Source organism: Branchiostoma lanceolatum, chromosome 5, assembly GCF_035083965.1.
Source record: "Branchiostoma lanceolatum isolate klBraLanc5 chromosome 5, klBraLanc5.hap2, whole genome shotgun sequence".
Classification (NCBI taxonomy): domain Eukaryota; kingdom Metazoa; phylum Chordata; class Leptocardii; order Amphioxiformes; family Branchiostomatidae; genus Branchiostoma; species Branchiostoma lanceolatum.
Window position 1 is genome coordinate 1672546 of NC_089726.1, and position 19676 is coordinate 1692221.

General features: G+C 38.8%; 1 protein-coding gene and 1 long non-coding RNA gene across 2 annotated transcripts in view; one reads left to right on the forward strand and one right to left on the reverse strand.

Annotated features, from left to right (window-relative positions):
- The window catches only part of LOC136434358 (calcium-dependent secretion activator 1-like), a 119937-nt gene that overhangs the window by 45288 nt on the left and 54973 nt on the right, over window positions 1-19676 (reverse strand). The window contains exon 4 of the mRNA XM_066427144.1: window positions 10813-10893. Within this exon, the coding sequence (XP_066283241.1) occupies window positions 10813-10893 (81 nt within the window). The remainder of the gene's footprint in view (window positions 1-10812; window positions 10894-19676) is intronic.
- Window positions 1-19676, forward strand: part of LOC136434362 (uncharacterized) — a 50445-nt gene that overhangs the window by 3981 nt on the left and 26788 nt on the right. The gene's annotated exons all lie outside the window — the stretch shown is intronic.

Below are 19676 nucleotides of genomic sequence, written 5' to 3' on the forward strand. Positions count from 1 at the left end.
TTAGACATCTATTCATGCTGAAACAATGAATTTTTCCATTTACAATGTAGAAATGTTGATTATATATTTTTTTCAGTATGAACCTGGAAAAATGATGATTCTGACGAGGACAAAAAAAAATGAAAATTTAGATTTTTGTAAAAAGGTTTGACATCCAGATGCTTGATAAAGCCAGACCAATTTAGTTTGTTGGTTCTCGGATGGTATCCACTGTCTGTCCTGTTATAGAAGTTGCATAATGGCATCAGTAACATATACATAATTTCATAAAATGTAACAATACTTTGTGTGCAAAATTCCAGCTGTGAGTTATGTTGGCAAACAATACACAAGGCATAGCTTCACCATGATATATCAAATAGATAGTTAAACCTTAAACCCTTTCAAGCAGCCAAGATATAGTGGGTCACAGACGCCCGGATGTTTGTATCCACCTGTGGTTTGCAAAAAAGCTGAAGTTCTGGATTGAATTTTGTGTTTGAAAAACTGAATCAGATCATTGTCTCCAATTTGGTTTCAAGTCCATAAATTTGATTCTTGCCAGCTTTCTGAGGACTAAGTAAGACAACTGTTAGTGCCAAATCAGAGAATAATTCTAACCAATCTTTTTTTCTTTGGGGAATAAGATTTCAAAGTCTTTGGCAAACTTCACAAATTACTGGGACAAGTTTTGTTACTTGTCTTTGAATGGGAACAGCCTTTGTGAAAACATGAATGTTCATTTGTGTTAGTTCAAGACATATTTCAACTTTAAGACTTTTGATAAAACACAAAGGAAAACACTGTTTAGTGAGACATTTTCTTTGTATCACATCAAGGGGCTACAAGTTGAAATATGCAAAGGTCTTTCAAGCAATTCTTCCTTGCAAGTACAGAGCTTAATATACATTCAAGCAAAAACTACAAGCATTCACATTAGCATGAGTTAGACCACAAATATGATACTCAACACAACAACACAATCATGTGAGAACAAAGAACAGATTGAACAAAAACAGTGCGAGAACAGAACATAGAGATGGGAGGTCTACCTTCTACACTTACCACATGGGCCTTCCTGCACCTGGACCCAACTACGAACTGAATCAAGGAAAAAGAAAAAAGAAGGCCAAGAAAGCAACCGTTAAGTGACTTGCAAAATCATGCGGGTGAGGAACAATGTGATACGGATATGTTATAATCATAATGAAAAGCAAGAATGATCTATAACTATGCAGGATAATTCGTGGAAATGGCTACTCTCTAGAAATTGGCATAAGCTATTGGTGGCAATGCGGACAGTCAATCTAATACTTTTAATGCATAGCAAGATGCAAACTGTTTCTGATATTACCTGTAAAAGAAAATGGCAGCAAGAGAACTTGGCAAAGGCAAGGCAAAAGCACTGGAGTCTTGTGTGTGCCTCAAGTTTGTATCTTTAACTTATACAGCTGATAGCAGATATATGGTATAAATAGAAATGAAGTATCCTTAGAAGACTGAAGAGATGTTTCTATAAGTTTCTATCCTGATAATAATCTCAAAGTTATGGCCTAATAGACTGAAGAAACATACAATGTAAAGTAGATACATGTACAATACAATGTATCAACGGACATGTCCGTGGTGCTGATACTTCAGGCGTTGCCTATCATAGAAGAACATACTTTAACAAGTCCCTATTCTTGAGAATCAAACATTGCAGGTAACACATATTATCAACCATGTAAAATCAATAATTCTGATTTTCATATTTAAAGATGTCCAATCTAACTTTACGAGGTAAGATATTCTTGTAGCATATTTTAAAACAAGTCTCTCATCTAAAAAACTTTGCAGTAATGCATGTGTCTCTTTTATCAATTATACAAAAATAATAAATCTGACTTTCATATCAAAAGATGTCCGATCTAACCTTACGAGGTAAAATATTCTCCACATCTTCACTTTCTGACCAACCATGACCATCCATCAAATTCAACTTCTGATTCAAACTCAACTCAATACTTCTCCGCCAATTCAATTCTCAATTTTGGGCTCCTTTTATAACAAAAAGTCAATTTCAATTCCATCCGAACCCCGTAGCAGACCGATATCACCAGATCGTGTCACTGCGCCCCATGTCAGACCTTGGTTATTGACACATGTGGCGCTAGTAACAGGTTCATACTGCTGGCACCCTTCCCAGATACCGCAGCATTCCATATGCCACCTTTCTGCTTGGATGGAGACAAAAACATCCCAAAATGGGACGACTTTATCAGACCCGTCCACATTGGGACTGGATGGGTGAACACACAAACATCTGGCATACTAAGAGAACAAGATAAAAATAGAGCCTTAGAAGAGAGCCAGAATCTGTCTAGCAGTTCTAATCCTCAAAACTCAGATTCTTTTTTTTATTTTGAAGAAACAAAAAGTTCCATCATTTGTTCAACGAGTGAAGTATTGTTTTATGTATGTCTGTTTGTTTGTTTGCTTGTCTGTTTGCAAGTCTTTCCGTGTGTCTGTTTGTGCTTCGCACTTACTCCCACAAAGCCGTTCCTTTGTTTTATGAACCATATGTTTTTCCAGGATTTTTCTTAATCCCAAAACCAAGGAAATGAATTGTTGCTAACGTTCATCGATTGTGTTTCAAAAGAATAGGTCAGTTTCTGGGTGTGTCTGTGCCCCCCTCCCCATACGAACACGCAATTCCATCATAATTCCCATTCAGGACATGCAGCCACGGAATCAATTGTGAGTTAATGGTGTTCTGGGAGCACTGATCAGATGAGTAATCTGTTCTTTAACATTCAGCCAACAATACGACCTACTTTTGTCTGAGTCACAATTTGCAATTCAAGATGGGGGGGGGGGGACATTAAATAAATATGTGACCCGAGTGTCAAATTCTCCTACATGGAGAGGCTCAGCTCATAAGTTTCAAGTCCATTCTATATGTCTCATTGGGTGTCTCATTGGGTTATAAATTCAAAAATTTTCCGGGGGAACAAGCCGGACACCCTACTCTGTGGTAATTTCTTCGTAGCTTGCGCCGCGTAAAGTTGGCCTTCTGTACCTGACCCCTATGCTGTGAAAAAATTCTGGCGAGAACACTGCTAGTAGCACCAATATCTGTACCTGAACACTGACCTGCAATATGTATGGGTACAAACATGGAAAGCGTGTGGACTTAATTTTGGAATATGACTGGACATGACAAATTCTCCTACATGAAGAGAGTAAGCTCATAAGTTTCAAGTCCATTCTATATGTCTCCCCCACTAATATCTGTACCTGAACACTGACCTGCAAAACTATGTATGTACCAACATGGAATGGCATGGACATAAGTTTGGAATATGAGGACATGACGGTTATGTTTCTATTTTCTGTTCTTCTTTACGCATCTTTTTTTTTTAAACTAAGGTGTACATTACAACATTGTTTTTGTACTTGTCATGAAAAATCCTGAAAAGCACTGACCCACCAATCTATGTATGATACTATGAAGTCTGCTATAGAACTAAGATTACTCAAGCCCCAATTTTTCTTTGATCAATACGCACTCTTCCATCTCGTGATATCTTTGAGTCTCTTCTTACATACATGTAACGTTAGATACCCTACAGAGTGTCATAAATACATTTTATCAAAGCCCCTTTCCAGTTGTAACTCTAACCCGTCATTATTCTTGTTACAGTATTTCATAACAGAACATTTATTCAAAATTGGCGGTAAGTCTTCTTTTATTGATCTTTCAATCCGTATCAATTTTCTTAGTTGTTTGTCAAACTTTCATCACTGTAATTTTTCTCATGATTTAAATGAAAAGTATGACCGTCTGCTCAGTTAGAAAATCAAGCCGAGAAACAAACAAATATTGGCAATATTGATATCAACATTTATTACATTTAGTAATTAAAGCCAAAATTTACATCAACCTGGTGTGTTGTTTTCATATCAGATATGTATTCCATCAACTACATATTACTAAGCGCATCAGCTGCACAAGAAATGTCCTAGATTACAATCAATTCAACACCCTAATGATACGTAAGACTCCGACAATTCATCTTATGATAAAGACATCATACCTGTCTACTTGACTATACATCTTAAAATCCACTGACTAGTCTTAAGCATAGGGCATTTTATACTTCCTTTGTATGCATGTCAGAAAATCCATAGCCATTGTAACAATTTCTTTGTCCCTTTATGTTTCTAATGTGCATTAGAAAAATAACAGCCGTCAAGCACAATACAATAAGCCTTTGTCTGTAAAAATACATTAGCTTTCCTCTTTCATGAATATATACAAAGTTACAAGAATGATGAATACAGCCCAACGGTATTTCAAGGAAAAAGAAATTACTAGGGAGTTAAGGTTGTCACAAGACATTATACATTATTACTCATAACCCAACAGATCTGGATGAGGATTGGGCAAACATCCAAAAGAATCTAGTAGGAAATTCGATATAACATGTGTTTTGGCATTTTTGTTCTTTAAGACTAGCATTACTATCGTTACTAGACCTTCTAATTATCACTTTAATTTAGACCTAACCAATTTTTTTGATTCTCCAACATCTTCAAAAGACATTTTATATCATTATTCATAACCTAACAGATCTGGATGAGGATTGGGCAAATATCCAAAAGACTTGGAAATCCGATATAACAGTAACTGTGTTTTGGTATTTTTGTCCTTACTAGCATAACTAGTATTACTCAGACCTTCTAATTATTACTTTAATTTCAGCCACACCAATTTATCTTTTGATTCTCCAACATCTTCAAAAGACATTGAATATCAATATTCATAACCTAACAGATCTGGATGAGGATTGGGCAAATATCCAATTTGATATATAACAGTAACTGTGGGTTTTGGTAGTTTTGTTCTAGCATTACTATCATTACTAGACCTTCTACTATCACTTTGATTCTCTAACATCTAAAAGTAAACTTCCGCAAAAGGACAAAATGAAAACCTATGCATATATATAGTTTTCCCCTGACTCTGTTCTCCAGTGCAATCTAATATCATACCCTTTACAGATTTAAGAAAATTAGCCCACATTTTAAAAATTCTAACTCACATTTTATTCTTCTGCTTTGGTTGTAGGAGTTAAGTAGAAGATAACTGATGTGTGACAATTCAAACGTTAGGGCTTCTAAGGTTCATAAAACGTGGGCTTACTTCACAGTAACAATGGCACCCATCCATTAAAAGTGAGAAACTATGTAATAAAGAAGGCATCATCTCCTCAAACCCGGGGAGAACTACCCTGTCGCCTCAGCGGTACCCATGAAATTGCCTGTGATACAGTTATTTGGGTAATACACAGAAATAAGACGCTTAATTCTGCAGCGATACGCACCCTTTGTGTCAATTTTCATTCACGGGATGGTGTCGACGCCCACATTTAATTTTACACACGGCGGAGCAAGAGGACAACACTCGACTGCAAACTTTTATTTGGCTCCAAAAAAATGTTTCTGTAGTCCAGTCCAATCACTTGGTTTTTAGACAGAAGTACACAAACGCAGCTGATGGAATGTTTGGCCATACAAATCTATTTCCTCGGTCCTTGAACATTCTAAATCATAACAAAAAAAGTCCAGAATTTAATACATTAAGATTGAGGGTCATGAAAAAAAAATTGAATGAAAAAAAAATAACTTAGTCTTAGTCAACATTCTTTCCAAGAAACTGTGTGCCTAGGTAACAGACCTTCCCCTCCAACTCTAATTTCATGTTGATCTGAAGTGGTGTCGCGCTGGCGTAATGGTTAGGGTGTTTGGCCCTGAACCCAGAGGTCCTGGGTCCAAATCCCCGTACATAACATCAATGTTGTGCCCTTGGAAAGGCGCTTTACACAACTTTCCTCACTCCACCGAGGTGTAGAAATGGGCAACTAACTTTGGTTGGGGAGGTGAAATGTAGTGGAAGGAGAGGAATGGACTCCGCCTTCCAATACCATGCCCATGACCATGAGTGTAGTCAGGGGGGTTTGGGGGGCTCGGAAGACCACCCCCCCCCCACCCCCCTACCCTCCACACACATGCTTGAAGGTCCACTTTCACAGGTTGAAGGTCCACTTTTTAGTGTTCAAGATTTCTTTTCAAGGCGGACTTCTTTGTATCACCAGCAAGGTCACAGAGGCTAGAATCCTAGAAAAAACTTTGTGTCTGATTTTTCCTCTGAAATTCTCTCAAAAACACAGGAAATGCCCTAGGCTTTCAGAAGGTTCAATTCTTAGAATTTGTCTCTGATATCTTTATTTGAAATCCTCTCAAAAATACAGGAAAATTCATATCAGAAGGTTCAATTCTTAAAATTTTCCGGGAGGCATACACCCAGACCCCCCTAAGAAGCTTGCTGGTCCCTCAAACATTAAAAAGACACCCCCCCCCCCGATCAAAATCCTGGCTACGGGCATGTAGACAAAATGGATAACAACCCACTGCCCCTACCGACTGAAATAAAAGGCTCTGGGACTACCTGTACCAAGGTACCTTAAACCTTCAAGTTCGGCACTATATCTTAAACCTAAGAACCGACAAATTGAATTGGGGTGGCCTTACATCCTTGGTGCCGCCTAAAAGGTTTGTATCATCCGAGCAAATCAAATAGGGCTCGGTGGGCTGAGGAACAACAATAGGATTCTTCGACATTGTGTTTTATTAGTTCAATTTGCCATCGAGACAGACCAGACTTGGTTGGTAATGGCACGCTTTAACAACTGACGATAAATTTTTGATGGGCTCCTATGGCGGGATGCCCCAGCGGGTTGTCTTTCCGGCGAACAGACTTACGAAGAGCAGCGGATTTATTGTCAGAATGCAGAAAGATTGGCACAGGCCATTCTCCTGCCTCCGGGTCAATTTTCAACCCAAAATGAAGTATAATCTTTATCCAAATCCAGCGGAGAATGGGCAAGGAAAATGGCAACTTAAGACTCAGTGCAGATTTAGGTTTGGGAAATCTGTTTACTTTTTTTTTAAAGTAAGACACTTCCGTAGGCCACAGCAATATTACATCCTTGGTTCTTGGACATTTTGATATAAAAAATCAAGAGGTCAAATTCAAAACAGAGGGATGAGAAGAAAATTAGAATGTGACTTAGATACATGTATTCACTACCTGAAATGGGGGGTGAAAAGGAGGGAAAAGTCACTCTTTTCAACCCACTTTTGTCTCCTGGTAAAATGGGGTAAGGACCCCCAAAACATCCATTTAACTCCAAATTCAGTTTCTAGTTGACTTGTGTGTCCCAAACCCAGACTTTCCCCTCTGTTTTCATAATATACTTCAAGCTCAGCAGCATCTTTTCTAATCCAAGAATCTACCAATTGACTTGATTTGGCCTCAACAAGTCATTACTTCATTTGACATGATCAAGCAACTCTTTCCAATCCAATTTACAGGAACGAACGTAGATGCTTCAATACAGGGATCGGCTGCTACCTTCTGGTAATACTTTCGTATCAACATCAATTTCACCACATGATTGCAGACGTTGCTAGCGTAAATGACTTTGGCAGCACTTAGGCCTACGAAAATCAACGTTTGGTTTCCTATATATACATTACAGTCCTGAAAAATCCGTTCAGTGGGTAGGGATTCTTTTTTTTTCTTCCTGAGCTCTCTTTCTTTTAAAGATTTTGGTCGAAGTGGTCCAACAAATTGAACTAAGTAAAACAATGAAAACCTGAAATTCATCTGGACACTGGTATTTTCAACATCATATCTAAAAAATGTACAGATGTACTAATTATACAGAGTGTCAGGCCTAGGGTTGGTAGGTCTTCTATGTCACTTTTTCTGTTGCCACAGAGATTAGGAGAGCATAATTCGAAAACAATCCTACCATATTTTCATCATTCAGATGTCGGATCGAAAATTTTATGTCCACTGCCTACAATTGATGCCCAGCAAAGGCTAGGGTCCGTGGCCGGTTTTGCTAGGGTCAGTGGATTTTGCTAGGTTCGGTGGGTTTTGCTAGGGTTGTTAGGTTTTTCTAGAGTCGGCTACTCTCCAAGCAGAGGAGTGGTTCTGGCAGGTTTTTGACGTGTTTTGGGCATTTTTGTCGGGCTTTATATTTTGTTATATTTTGTGTGTGTGAAGAGACAAAAATAAAATAACAATTTGTAGAAAGCCTGACAAAAACGCCTTAAAACAGGTCAAAAAGCTGCCGGAACCACTCCTCTGCTTGGAGAGTAAGAGTCGGCTGGGTTGCCAGAAACACAACATCTTTTTTCCAGGCCTTATTTGCAGATCTCTGAGTGTGATGAGTTGCTCATCACTTAACAGCTGTATCCGTGGGTAATGCGACGTGCCAGACAACCGGATAAAAAGGGGCAGAACTCCTGATGCTGGCAGCCAAGCAGAACCGCCCTCAGCACTGAGATAGTGTGGCTAGAGATTAATTCCTTTTCTTGCCTTTTGGCTGTTTTGCAACGAAAGTCAAGCAAAGGCAACATCAATTCAATTCCTTGGTTTTCGGTTGACCCTACAGACAATTCACCCCAAAAAAGAGACAAGTACAGAGAGCTGGGAGCAAAAAACTAAATCAGACTGTTACACTCTCTGAAACTGCACATCGATGAACAGTCGGTTTTCTCAGATTTTGATCCCATGTTGAGATTCTCATTTTGCATAACTTGTTTAAATTTAAAAACCATCAAAACATAATTGCTGTGACCAAGTTAAAACTTGAAAAGTTAAAACTACAAATTAGAAATAGTTTGAGACTTTCACCATTTTTCCTGCTGAATTCGAACTTTACTGAATTCGAACAAAAATCAATGGGCAATGATATTAAGAATTTCTTTTACAGGGTTTAAGAATCAAAATAATTCAAATGTTTCTCAGCAAACTTTTTATCAAAACTTTCTCAATACTTTATGAACTCAAAACTTGTATGGTCTCGTGCTGTACTTGGACAAGTTGATGAATCACAAGACCCCACATTTGAACTTCTACAAGGCAAAACTGTTGCTCTCAAGCGTAACAAGCAACTTCCATCCTCACATATCCCTGACAATACCAGGTCTTTGGCACCCGACAAATCATGAGCAACTTCCCTCTGATAAAGATGGAGGGTTGTATTACGACTCTGACAGCTCGGAGGCCTCGAAGAGAGTAGTTCTCCCCAGGTCACCATTACGCTACACCTAACACGGTACAAGTGCACCTCCCACAGGACCCATCGCCTTAAATTGATCATTTCCTGGGGAGATGGTAAGTGCCCTGCAGGTCACTCACCTCTCATCACTGTTCATGGTTGTTGGGGACCAAGGGGAGTCTTCTGTTAGGCAATGATAATTTGATTTGCTGTTTTTCAGATTTGAAAAATAAGACCAAATTGGATATCAACATGAAAGGGGACAGTCTGAAACTTGATAAACACATTTTTAGAGAGGTAATAGAGTCAGATTCAAGTTTCCCACAAACTGCATACCTACAGATGTTAATGCTCAGATCTGAGAAATAATGCTGAAATTCAAGATCAACCATTACATAAAAACAGAGTCTAAGGGAAAAATCTATACTTTGGTATGAACAGTTTCAAGGAGAAATACACTCAGATTAAGGTTTTCTTCCCAGTCCCCCGCTTCTCACCTTCAACTTCTGAATTTCTACCTTGAAATGTTTGATAACCAAGATGATGCACTTGTTGGGGCTCAGGTAGCAGTCTTCTTCAGACTATCAGAGAGCAATCATCTCATAACATTCAAAGTTGAGGTTTTAAACTCATCTATAACTTTGAAATACGGGTTAGGGATTATCTAACAGCGATTGTGTAACAGCGCAGTCTTGCCTCTAGTCAATTTTACGAAAGAAACACCGTCTTACATTATCTTTAATGTACAGAATGCCAATATATTTGCAACCAGCTGGGATGATTGTATTCCTTTCGAGCAATTTCCATGGCAGTGAATCGAGATACGGTAACACCCGGCCATACTTCACACAAATGACTGTACTAAGTAACGTGTGGGGAATAGTTACTGGATCCGATGTCTATTGTAACTACCCTCCGTGATATGTTCCTGTCCTTCCTCTGGCACGTTCAGGGATGATTACATGATATTAGAGTACATGAATCATCTTCATGGTAAAGGCCCTCGTATGCCAAGGAGCAAACTTTCTTATGCTGCTGACTTTTTCAACTCTCTGTATCTACAGTAAAAGCTAAAACACAACTCTGAACACACCAAGTTGAGTGATAAGGTTAGCCATTTTAACAAGTTGTTTGACATTTAGACACATGTTTTGATAAATTTGTACATGATAAGGTAATTTTTTATATCTTTGGAATCATATCTTATCTGGTAAGAAATTTTGAGTACTAAGTAGATAGTACCTCTGCTATGACCTTATTCCTTATTGACTTAAAGAAAATATGCACTACAGTAACCTGCAGTCTTGCCTTTCCTCCCAATCCTTTTGGTGATAAAATAAACAAAATCTTTTTGCAATTTTTCTTCCCAATTTTGTTGCTGGTAGAATTATAGACGAAAATAAATGGAGATCTCTAGAAGTCTGAAATAATTCTAAAAATGTGAGGAAGTTGAGCTGTTTGACTCACCCTTGAGTAATATGTAGAAAGTACTTCTGCTATGACCTTATTTCTTATTGACTAAGATAAGATAGAGCAACAATACACAACAATAACCTGTTTTGCCAATCCTTTTGGAGACAAAATAAACAAAACATTTTGCATTTTTTTCTTCCAAATTTTGTTGCTGGTAGAATTATGGACGAAAAATAAATGGAGATATCTAGAAATCAAAAATGATTTTATAAATATGTAGAATTTGAGCTGTTGGACTCACCCTTGCCATCCTCTCAGCTGCCTGCAACCTCCCGTCCAGCTCCCTTCTGATGTGGGCTGCCTGTTCATCCGCATTGTCCAGCTGGAACATGCAGGGAAACAGCAGGTTAGATATTATAACAAATGTATCATCAACATATTCTGGAACTTACAGGAAAAACAGCAGGTTAGTTACATGTATAATCATAACAAAACTCAGTGTATCATCAACATATTCTGGAACTTGCAGGAAAAACAGCAGGTTAGTTACATGTATGATAACAAGACTTTAGTTAGCGCATCATCAACATATTCTGTTCATCCGCATTGTCCAGCTGGAACATTCAGGTGAAACAGCAGGTTAGATATTATAACAAAAGGGAGTGTATCATCAACTTATTATTCTTTCACTCACATTGTCAAGTTGGAATACAGAGGAAAAACAGCATGTTATTTATGATAACAGTCATCAACATCAGCTGGAACATTTGCAGAGAAAACTTCAGGTTAGTCATCATAACAAAGGTATCACCAACATATTCTGGACATCCGCATGTTCCAGCAACAACACACAGGGAAGCTGAAGGTTAGTTCTTTTGACAAGTGTACCATCAACACATTCTAGTCATCTGCATTGTCCAGCTAGAACATACAGGGTAACACATGCAGAACTGTTTGAAAGCTGCATCACCTAATAACTGTGTTACTGTTAGAAAAGTGCATCAATGCATGTCAATGTATTTTTTACTGTAATTTGTTTACTGTAATTTGTTTTTAAAAAAAACAATGCTGAACTGGGAGATCAACATAAAAATATTATCTGGACGGGTAAATCTGTACCTTGGTCAGTGGGGAATGTTGGCTTATTTACCAACTACGCTTTAGCCAATCAGAGAGCGCCCCGCGCCATGACGTCATTTTCCCGCGGACAGAGCGTGCACACAAATTCTCCAAGCTTCCAGGTGGTTCTCTGAAAATTCTGGCTTCTTGGTTTTGGGGTCAAATCTAGGGGTCACGGGAAGTGCGCGTGCGCACCACAGATAACGGCACCATCTTGGTAGTTGGTAAATAAGCCAACATTCCCCACTGTTGGTACACACACGGTTTCTGGCAGTGAACATCATCAGATTCAAGTTTCCTTCCAAACCCGGTCTGTTTTCGATTCTTCTTCTCTTGCTGAGTTTATATTCTAAACATCCCAGAACCAAAGTAATAAATGGATGAGGCCTAAAATTTGATATGGTCAAGGTCTGGCAGGGTCCCAGTGTGGTTGTCGCAGGGAAGTTTCCCTTCCCCATGACAGGTCTACCATCTCTGGGGCCCTATCATTGTGTGATTGATAAACCAGGCAAGATCATCCATTCTACCTCAAATTGTCCCTGAGAGAATCCTGCACCAGATTCAGAACCAGATCACAAAATAGACCACTGGGTCCAAGACAATCAGTGCAACATTTAGTAGACATAAAGAATCAGCTGTTTTTACATTAATTTTGCAATCCTTGGGAAATGTAATGCAGATGACTTGTTATACTTGCATTTGATAAAAAATGTGTTTTTGATATGGACAGGTTATAAAGATGTGATTCTGAGCTAGAGTTAACTTGTAACAGCATGTTACCTGTTTGTGTACAGTGGCATCTGGAGTATATCTCTAACTACATGTAATTACAAAGTACTTTGGGCTACAGAAATGTAATTTGTTCTCGGATCAAATCAAACGTTAACTAGTACTTGCATCTAATAAAATCTGCCTGACACTGTATACCAAGGCACAAACTTTCCCCTCAGACTCTGTTTTCATGTGGATATTCCAGTTCAGCCTTGTTTTTCTCTGTCCAGAAAAACAGCAAATCGAATTATGAGTGGCCTTATCAGTATTACCACCTGACCTCATCCTTTGATCGAAAACTTAACCTTTCTGACCTCAACATCCTCTAGAGTCCGTTTCTTATTTCTGAGCTAATTTCTGCTTCAGAACCTTAACCCCTAGCCAGGGGCAGGGGAGTTCCAGTAGGCTTACATACAGGAAAAGTTGTCAGGCTCTGCTAACTTTTAACGACCTGCGCTTCCCGGCAATTGACCCGGAAAAGCCGTGTCAGAACTCTGAATCAAAGCGCTTAGAAAGGGCAATGCTACTTATAAATCTTGAAATGGAACTGTGACGGTGGTTTTGTTTTTACAGTTTTTGCAGAGAGCGTGCATATGTGTTTCAAATTACAGACTGTGCTAGTGAGATAATTGTTTCAACTGCAAACTTCTGAAACACTCTGACAACCTCTTTTCCCCTTATACCAAAATTAAGCCCTGACTAAAATAAAGGATCCCTCAGGTTAAGTGGTATGAAGCAGACTAGACAAAAATAAGTGGCCCAGGCAGTCCCACTTTCCACCATATTATCTCAGGCTTCAGGTTTGATTAGAGTTCAGGGCTGGAAAGTGCATGTTACGGGTTACAGCATGAGTTTCGTTAATGATGTGTTGTCAAGTTCAGCTGTTAAAAAGAGGCTCAGCATGATTGTGAAATTTAATGATTTTCCATTATAGGTTTTGTTTTATGTTGATGCTCAACCCACTTTCTTCTTCATAGCTACAGTAAATTGCAGCACAACTAGAGATAACCCTCTAGCACACAAAGGTATACTTAAGCCATTTGGTTACCATTTCTCTATTGGTTACGGGGTTAGGCAGCAGGGAGAAGGTTAAATTAAACTTCAAAATGATATCAAAAGAGATGAAATGGAAGCAAATGTTGATAATAAACCTAATTTCTTCTGCAGAGCTGCGTAAAATCTTGGCACATCTACAATGTAGATGACTCTTTAGCACACAAAAGTGGCTGTTTACCTACCAATTCTTTATTGGTTACGGGGCCAGGCAGCAGTTAGAAGGTTAATTTAAACTTCAAAATGGTATCAAAAGAGATGAAATAGAAGCAAATGTTGATGATAAAGCTAATTTCTTCTTCAACGCTGCAGAAAATGTGGCGCAGCCCCAGATAACCCCTGCGGATGACATTATTGTCTGCCTGCATAAGTCAGCAGATGAGATTATGTGCGTCTGGGTGCAGATAAGGGGGGCGGTTAGTCATCCAAACAGGCAGGCAGGCTCTGTGCGACCTTCATTTATATCTTCAATGTCACATCTAATGTTGCGTTCAGCGGGTTTAGAGCAATAAAACATAACGTCTGCCATGCTTGCGACCTTTATTTTGTGTCTTCAATGTCAAATTTCTTGATGCCTTCTTAGGGTTTGTGACATTAGAACTTCAGGTCTGCCATATATATATAGTTACGACCTTCATTCACACAAGCAATGCTGCATAAAGGGATTTAAGAACATTACAATGTCAAGTCTGCAATAATGACCTTGATTTGTACATCTTTGTCATACTCTACTGTTGCATTTTGGGACTTTAGAACATTTCTGCCGGTAGTGTGCGACTGTGTGCCATAGCGGTTACCTCAATGTTATACCACAAAGCATATCAAAACTTCTACCATGATAGCAGATTTTCCCACATCTTTACCAAATGTTATAACTTCCAGAAATCAATATACAAATTCAATAGTCCTGCTAATGGCTCTATCATTATTAGATGACTTTGTCCATACAGATTTTTCAAAAATAAATTCTTGGAAAGATCAATATGTGCCCAGATCTAGATGTCAACGTCGGCATCTGAGGTTTACGCTGATGAAGGCTAGACATCCAGGTAAACAATACAGTGTACTCATATAAAATTCAAACCCTACTACTGGATAAATTACGCAGATTAATTCAAAACGTTATGAGTGACATCCAACACTCTTCTTTAGTCTCAAGTGCTACTAGACGCTGAAGAAGAGTGACGCTGAAGAAGAGTGATAGATGTCACTCGAAACTTCCGGAAGTAATCTCCCTAATTTATCCAGTAGTGGAGTTTGAATTGTGTATGAGCATCTGATCAAGTGTAGCTCAGTTCAGTTTACACCAGTGTCTCAGTCGAGCATGGCAGAGCAAAGCTCATCATCCTGAAGCCCTACATGCTCCTTGATTACCTTCTTAAAGGAGCATTAAACTCCAGAAGCAGGCATCATAATTCATCAGAAACTAAATTGTTATGGTTGAATACAGTTTGCTTTGTCAAATATACCATCAAATGAAGCCTGAACTCATGGCAAACATTATAGCAATCAAGTTCTTGAATTCCTTGGAGGACCCTGTCAACAATGCCAGAGTTCAATGTGTCTTACAAAAGTACCACAATCCCTGTATTCGAAGACGCAATAGTTCCCAAACTTTTTTGTGTATCTTCCAGAATGTACGATAGGCACTCGACTGCTTTAAATTGTGAAGCTTATCGCGTGTACCGCTTACGTGAGAAATTGTGCCAGAAGTCGTACATAGAAGCGTAAGGGGATAAGGTCCGTAAGGGGATATATGGATTTAGAAGCATTATTGACAAAAAGACAGCTGAGGTAATTTAGCCAACAGCCGGGTGCATTTGTATCCCCCAAAAAATAAAATATATCAGAAAATAATACCCACTTCTGGAGTCGAATGCTCCTTTAAGTGTCAAATACAAATGTAAGGATGACAGCATTTACGACTCTCTGGTTTCCAGAGAAGAACAGTGCCACTGACATTTCCTTGTCGGTGCATGAATCAGAAGTGCAGACACGTCTACCCTTGCAAGGCAAGGAACAAAAGACATTAAACCTAATGGTGAGCACTTAGTGATGGATGAAAATCAATAACTGTTACATAACTGTTACTGTAAATACAGACTGAAATGTTTGCAGTGGTTGTATGTTTGCAGTTTTTCTTGGTCAACTCTTTACCGTGATCTTAAAACCATCGCAAAGCGTTTTTCCATTATGTGACTGTAGCGCTACTGTTGTTTCAAACGCAAACTTAAAACCACCGTGAACACTCTATTTTCTCTCTACTGCAAAATGGAATCCCTGCAAACATTTCTGTATTTACAGTACCACAGTTTAGTACCACGGTACATATAAAAACTTGGAAGTGTGTTCAAAACTTGTGAATCAGGAGTGCAGGCACGTCTACCCCTCGCAAGACGAGGAACAAAAGACATTAAACCTAAAAGTGGGTACTATATAAGTGATGGACAAAAATCAATGACTGTTACATATAACTGTTACCACATGTACAGTACAATGTAAAAACTTGGGAATGTGTTCAAAACCTATGAATTAGGATTCAATGCACAGCCCTATATCATTATAATTGTAAAAAAATATAAAAATCAATGACTGTTAGTGTTACATAACTGATACCACGATACATGTAAAAACTTGGGAGTGTGTTCAAAACTTGTGAATCAGGATTCAATGCACGTTCCTATATCATTATTACCCTTGGTCTCACTAATTCCATCACTATCCGGTTTATCACCTGATGGCTGATGCACACAACGCGATCAATCCTTCTGGAATTATTGTAAATATCATCTCACGTTTTTCCAATCATCCTACAGCCTAGGATCAACTTTGAATCCACAATAAGCCCAATATCTGCCTGGCCATCAGAACTAACCCCCCTCCCCAACAGTAAGCGGGAACCGAGTAACCGGGAATGAGCAGAATAGGCTCCCATGGTCAAAGGTCACTCCTAATTGCGTGATTTGATCGGCTCGACCCGAAACAATCACTCAGAAGCGGGAAGGACGAGTGCTGTAGGCACGTATGTGGGATTTATGTGGGTCAGACATAGCCGATATCAGCCCCCATCAAAGTCCCAACAACACATCATAGAGAACATTTTTTTTGTCTTAACAACAGTTGATATTTATGTGCCCATTTACAAATGTAACTTCCACCAAAAACATCTTTCTTTTTTGAAATTGCAGGAAAAAAAAGAGTTTTTACCATGAATTACTTATTCGAATACATAGCAAAAACCAAGAATCCTAAGGAACGAGCGGAATAGGCTCCAATGGTCAAAGGTCACTCCTAATTGCGTGATTTGATCGGCTTGACCCAAAACAATCACTCAGAAGCGGGAAGGACGAGCGCTGTAGGCACGTATGTGGGATTTATGTGGGTCAGATATAGCCAATATCAGCCCCCATCAAAGTCCCAACAACACATCATAGAGAACATTTCTTTTGTCTTAACAACAGTTGATATTTATGTGCCCATTTACAAATGTAACTTCCACCAAAAACATCTTTCTTTTTTGAAATTGCAGGGAAAAAAAAAGAGTTTTTACCATGAATTACTTATTCAAATACATAGCAAAAAACAAGGATCCTAAGGAACGAGCGGAATAGGCTCCCATGGTCAAAGGTCACTCCTAATTGCATGATTTGATCGGCTCGACCCGAAACAATCACTCAGAAGCAGGGAAGGATGAGTGCTGTAGGCACGTATGTGGGATTTATGTGGGTCAGATATAGCCAATATCTGCTCCCATCAAACTCCCAACAACACATCACAGAGAACGTGTCTCAACAATTACTAAGCTGGTCTTTTTGTGATCCATTTACATTCAATGTAACTGCCAATAAAACATCAATCTCTTTTCTTTTTTTAATTGCGAATCCATGGCACAACTTAACTCAGTTTTTTCCGCAATTAAAAAAAAATGTTTTGTTAGAGTTACAGTTATACATAGAAAGAAAAAAAGAAAAGTATTTTGAGCCCTGGATACACACACACAAGTATATGTGGGCAGATGTAACCAGTACCCTGACCTGAGCCATCAACCTTGGAACACCACATCATCAACGTTGTCCTAGCCTCATAACTTGAAAGCGAAACAACGTGCAGCCAAACTCATCCCAGGGTGTAATACTCCACAGATTGGTCAATAACTTACCTGCGGGTTCAATGCCCCAATAAAGGCAGACATTAGAGCCAGTCACCTTTAGACTCAGAACCAATAAGATTTAAAGGACGGACAACATTGAACAAAACAGGTGCATAATGTGAAATCAGGGTTTGAAAAGAACCAGCTGCATATTCCAAACCATCAAACTTCCAACAACAGATCAACATTGTAATTGTGTGCTGTGTTAGACACCCAAAATCAGCTACTGCTGCCTGGGTGGTCATGTATTGCCTGTTGCATTTTGAATAAAATAAAAATAAAATAAAATCATCGTACTCATAACTTGAAAGGGACACGACGTATAACTTGTCCCTGCAATAGCCCACAGATTGGTCAATAACCTGCCAGAGGGTTCAATGCCCCAGTTAAGGCAGACATTAGAGTCATTCACCTCTATATAAGATTTAGAGGAAGGATGGACAAAACAGGCGCATAATGTGAAATCAAGGCTTGAAATTACCACTAGACAGTGCAGTGTGCAGGAAAATTTTTCACATTGCAGAAAAAAAGTATGAATAACTTTCAATGTGGCAAGCTATGATAATCACACCATCATCATCATTTTGGGCAGGTTGCCTCGACTAAGTCCACTCTTTCCCCAAAAGAGTTCCTGTTTTCCATGATCACTAAATATGATGCTCTACGCGATGAGTTATTCACCTCTCTCAATTCAAGTACTTCAGATTTTAAGACGCTCAATGCCACAGATAGATTTGACTATATATTTAAATGCAACAGCCCATACAATGTTAAAATAGGTAAATATGTAAAAGATTGTTTTGTTATTAGAAAAAATAGTGGTACTCAAAATTAGCCCAACTTTAATAATGTAAAACATAAGATACTTATTTTGTTGTAGTCAATAGTTTTATTCCATACTTGTCTTGTTCTATGTTTACTGTTGTTGCCATACTTTGTACCTGCTACAATAGTCGCGCAATAAAGTTCTTCTATGGCAGAAAACAGAAAAAATATACGGTGCCCAAAACCAATGTGCATACTAGCAGCTAACATGCCAAAGTTCCTACAAACGCATCAAAGGGATCTTGAGTTATAGCTGCAAACACACGGAAACCACAATACCCCTGTAGAAGGTGAACCTCCTTTACTGAGGTAGATATACTATTTCAAGCCCAGGATATAGATGGACAGACAAAACCAATTGCATATTCCAAACCATCAAACTCCCGACAACAGATCATCAACTCGTACTCATAACTTGTAAGGGAAACGACGCGAAGCCAAACTCATACCTGCAACAGTCGCCAGATTGGTCAATAACTTACCGAACGGTTCACTGTCCTGATATAGGCAGAGAAGAACCATTCACTTTCAGAACCAACAAGACACCGAGAAAGGATGAACACAACTACAGGTGCATTTGTGATATCAGGGCTAAAATTTCCAGAAACAATTTCAATTAGACATTGCAGAAAAATATATAATTTGGCAAGATAAAAGAATACGGACAACATACGGCAAGGATCACATATTGCCAAAAAAAAAAAACAGAAATAGACTATTTCAAACCCAGGATATATATGAACAGACAGACAATCAATTGCATATCAGAAACCATCACACTCCCAACAACAGATCATCAACTCGTACTCATAACTTGTAAGGGAAACGACCCGAGCCAAACTCATACCTGCAACAGTCGCCAGATTGGTCAATAACTTACCGAACGGTTCGCTGTCCTGATAAAGGAGGAGAACATCCATTCACTTTCAGAACCAATAAGACACCGAGAAAGGATGAACACAACTACAGGTGCATTGGTGATATCAGGGCTAAAATCTGCAGAAATAATTTCAACTAGACATTGCAGAAAACTATAATTTGGCAAGATAAAAGAATACGGACAACATACGGCAAGGATCACATATTGCCAAAAAAACAAACAGAAATAAACTATTTCAAACCCAGGATATATATGAACAGACAGACAATCAATTGCATATCAGAAACCATCACACTCCCAACAACACATCATCAACTCGTGCTCATAACTTGTGAGGGAAACAACGCGAAGCCAAACTCATACCTGC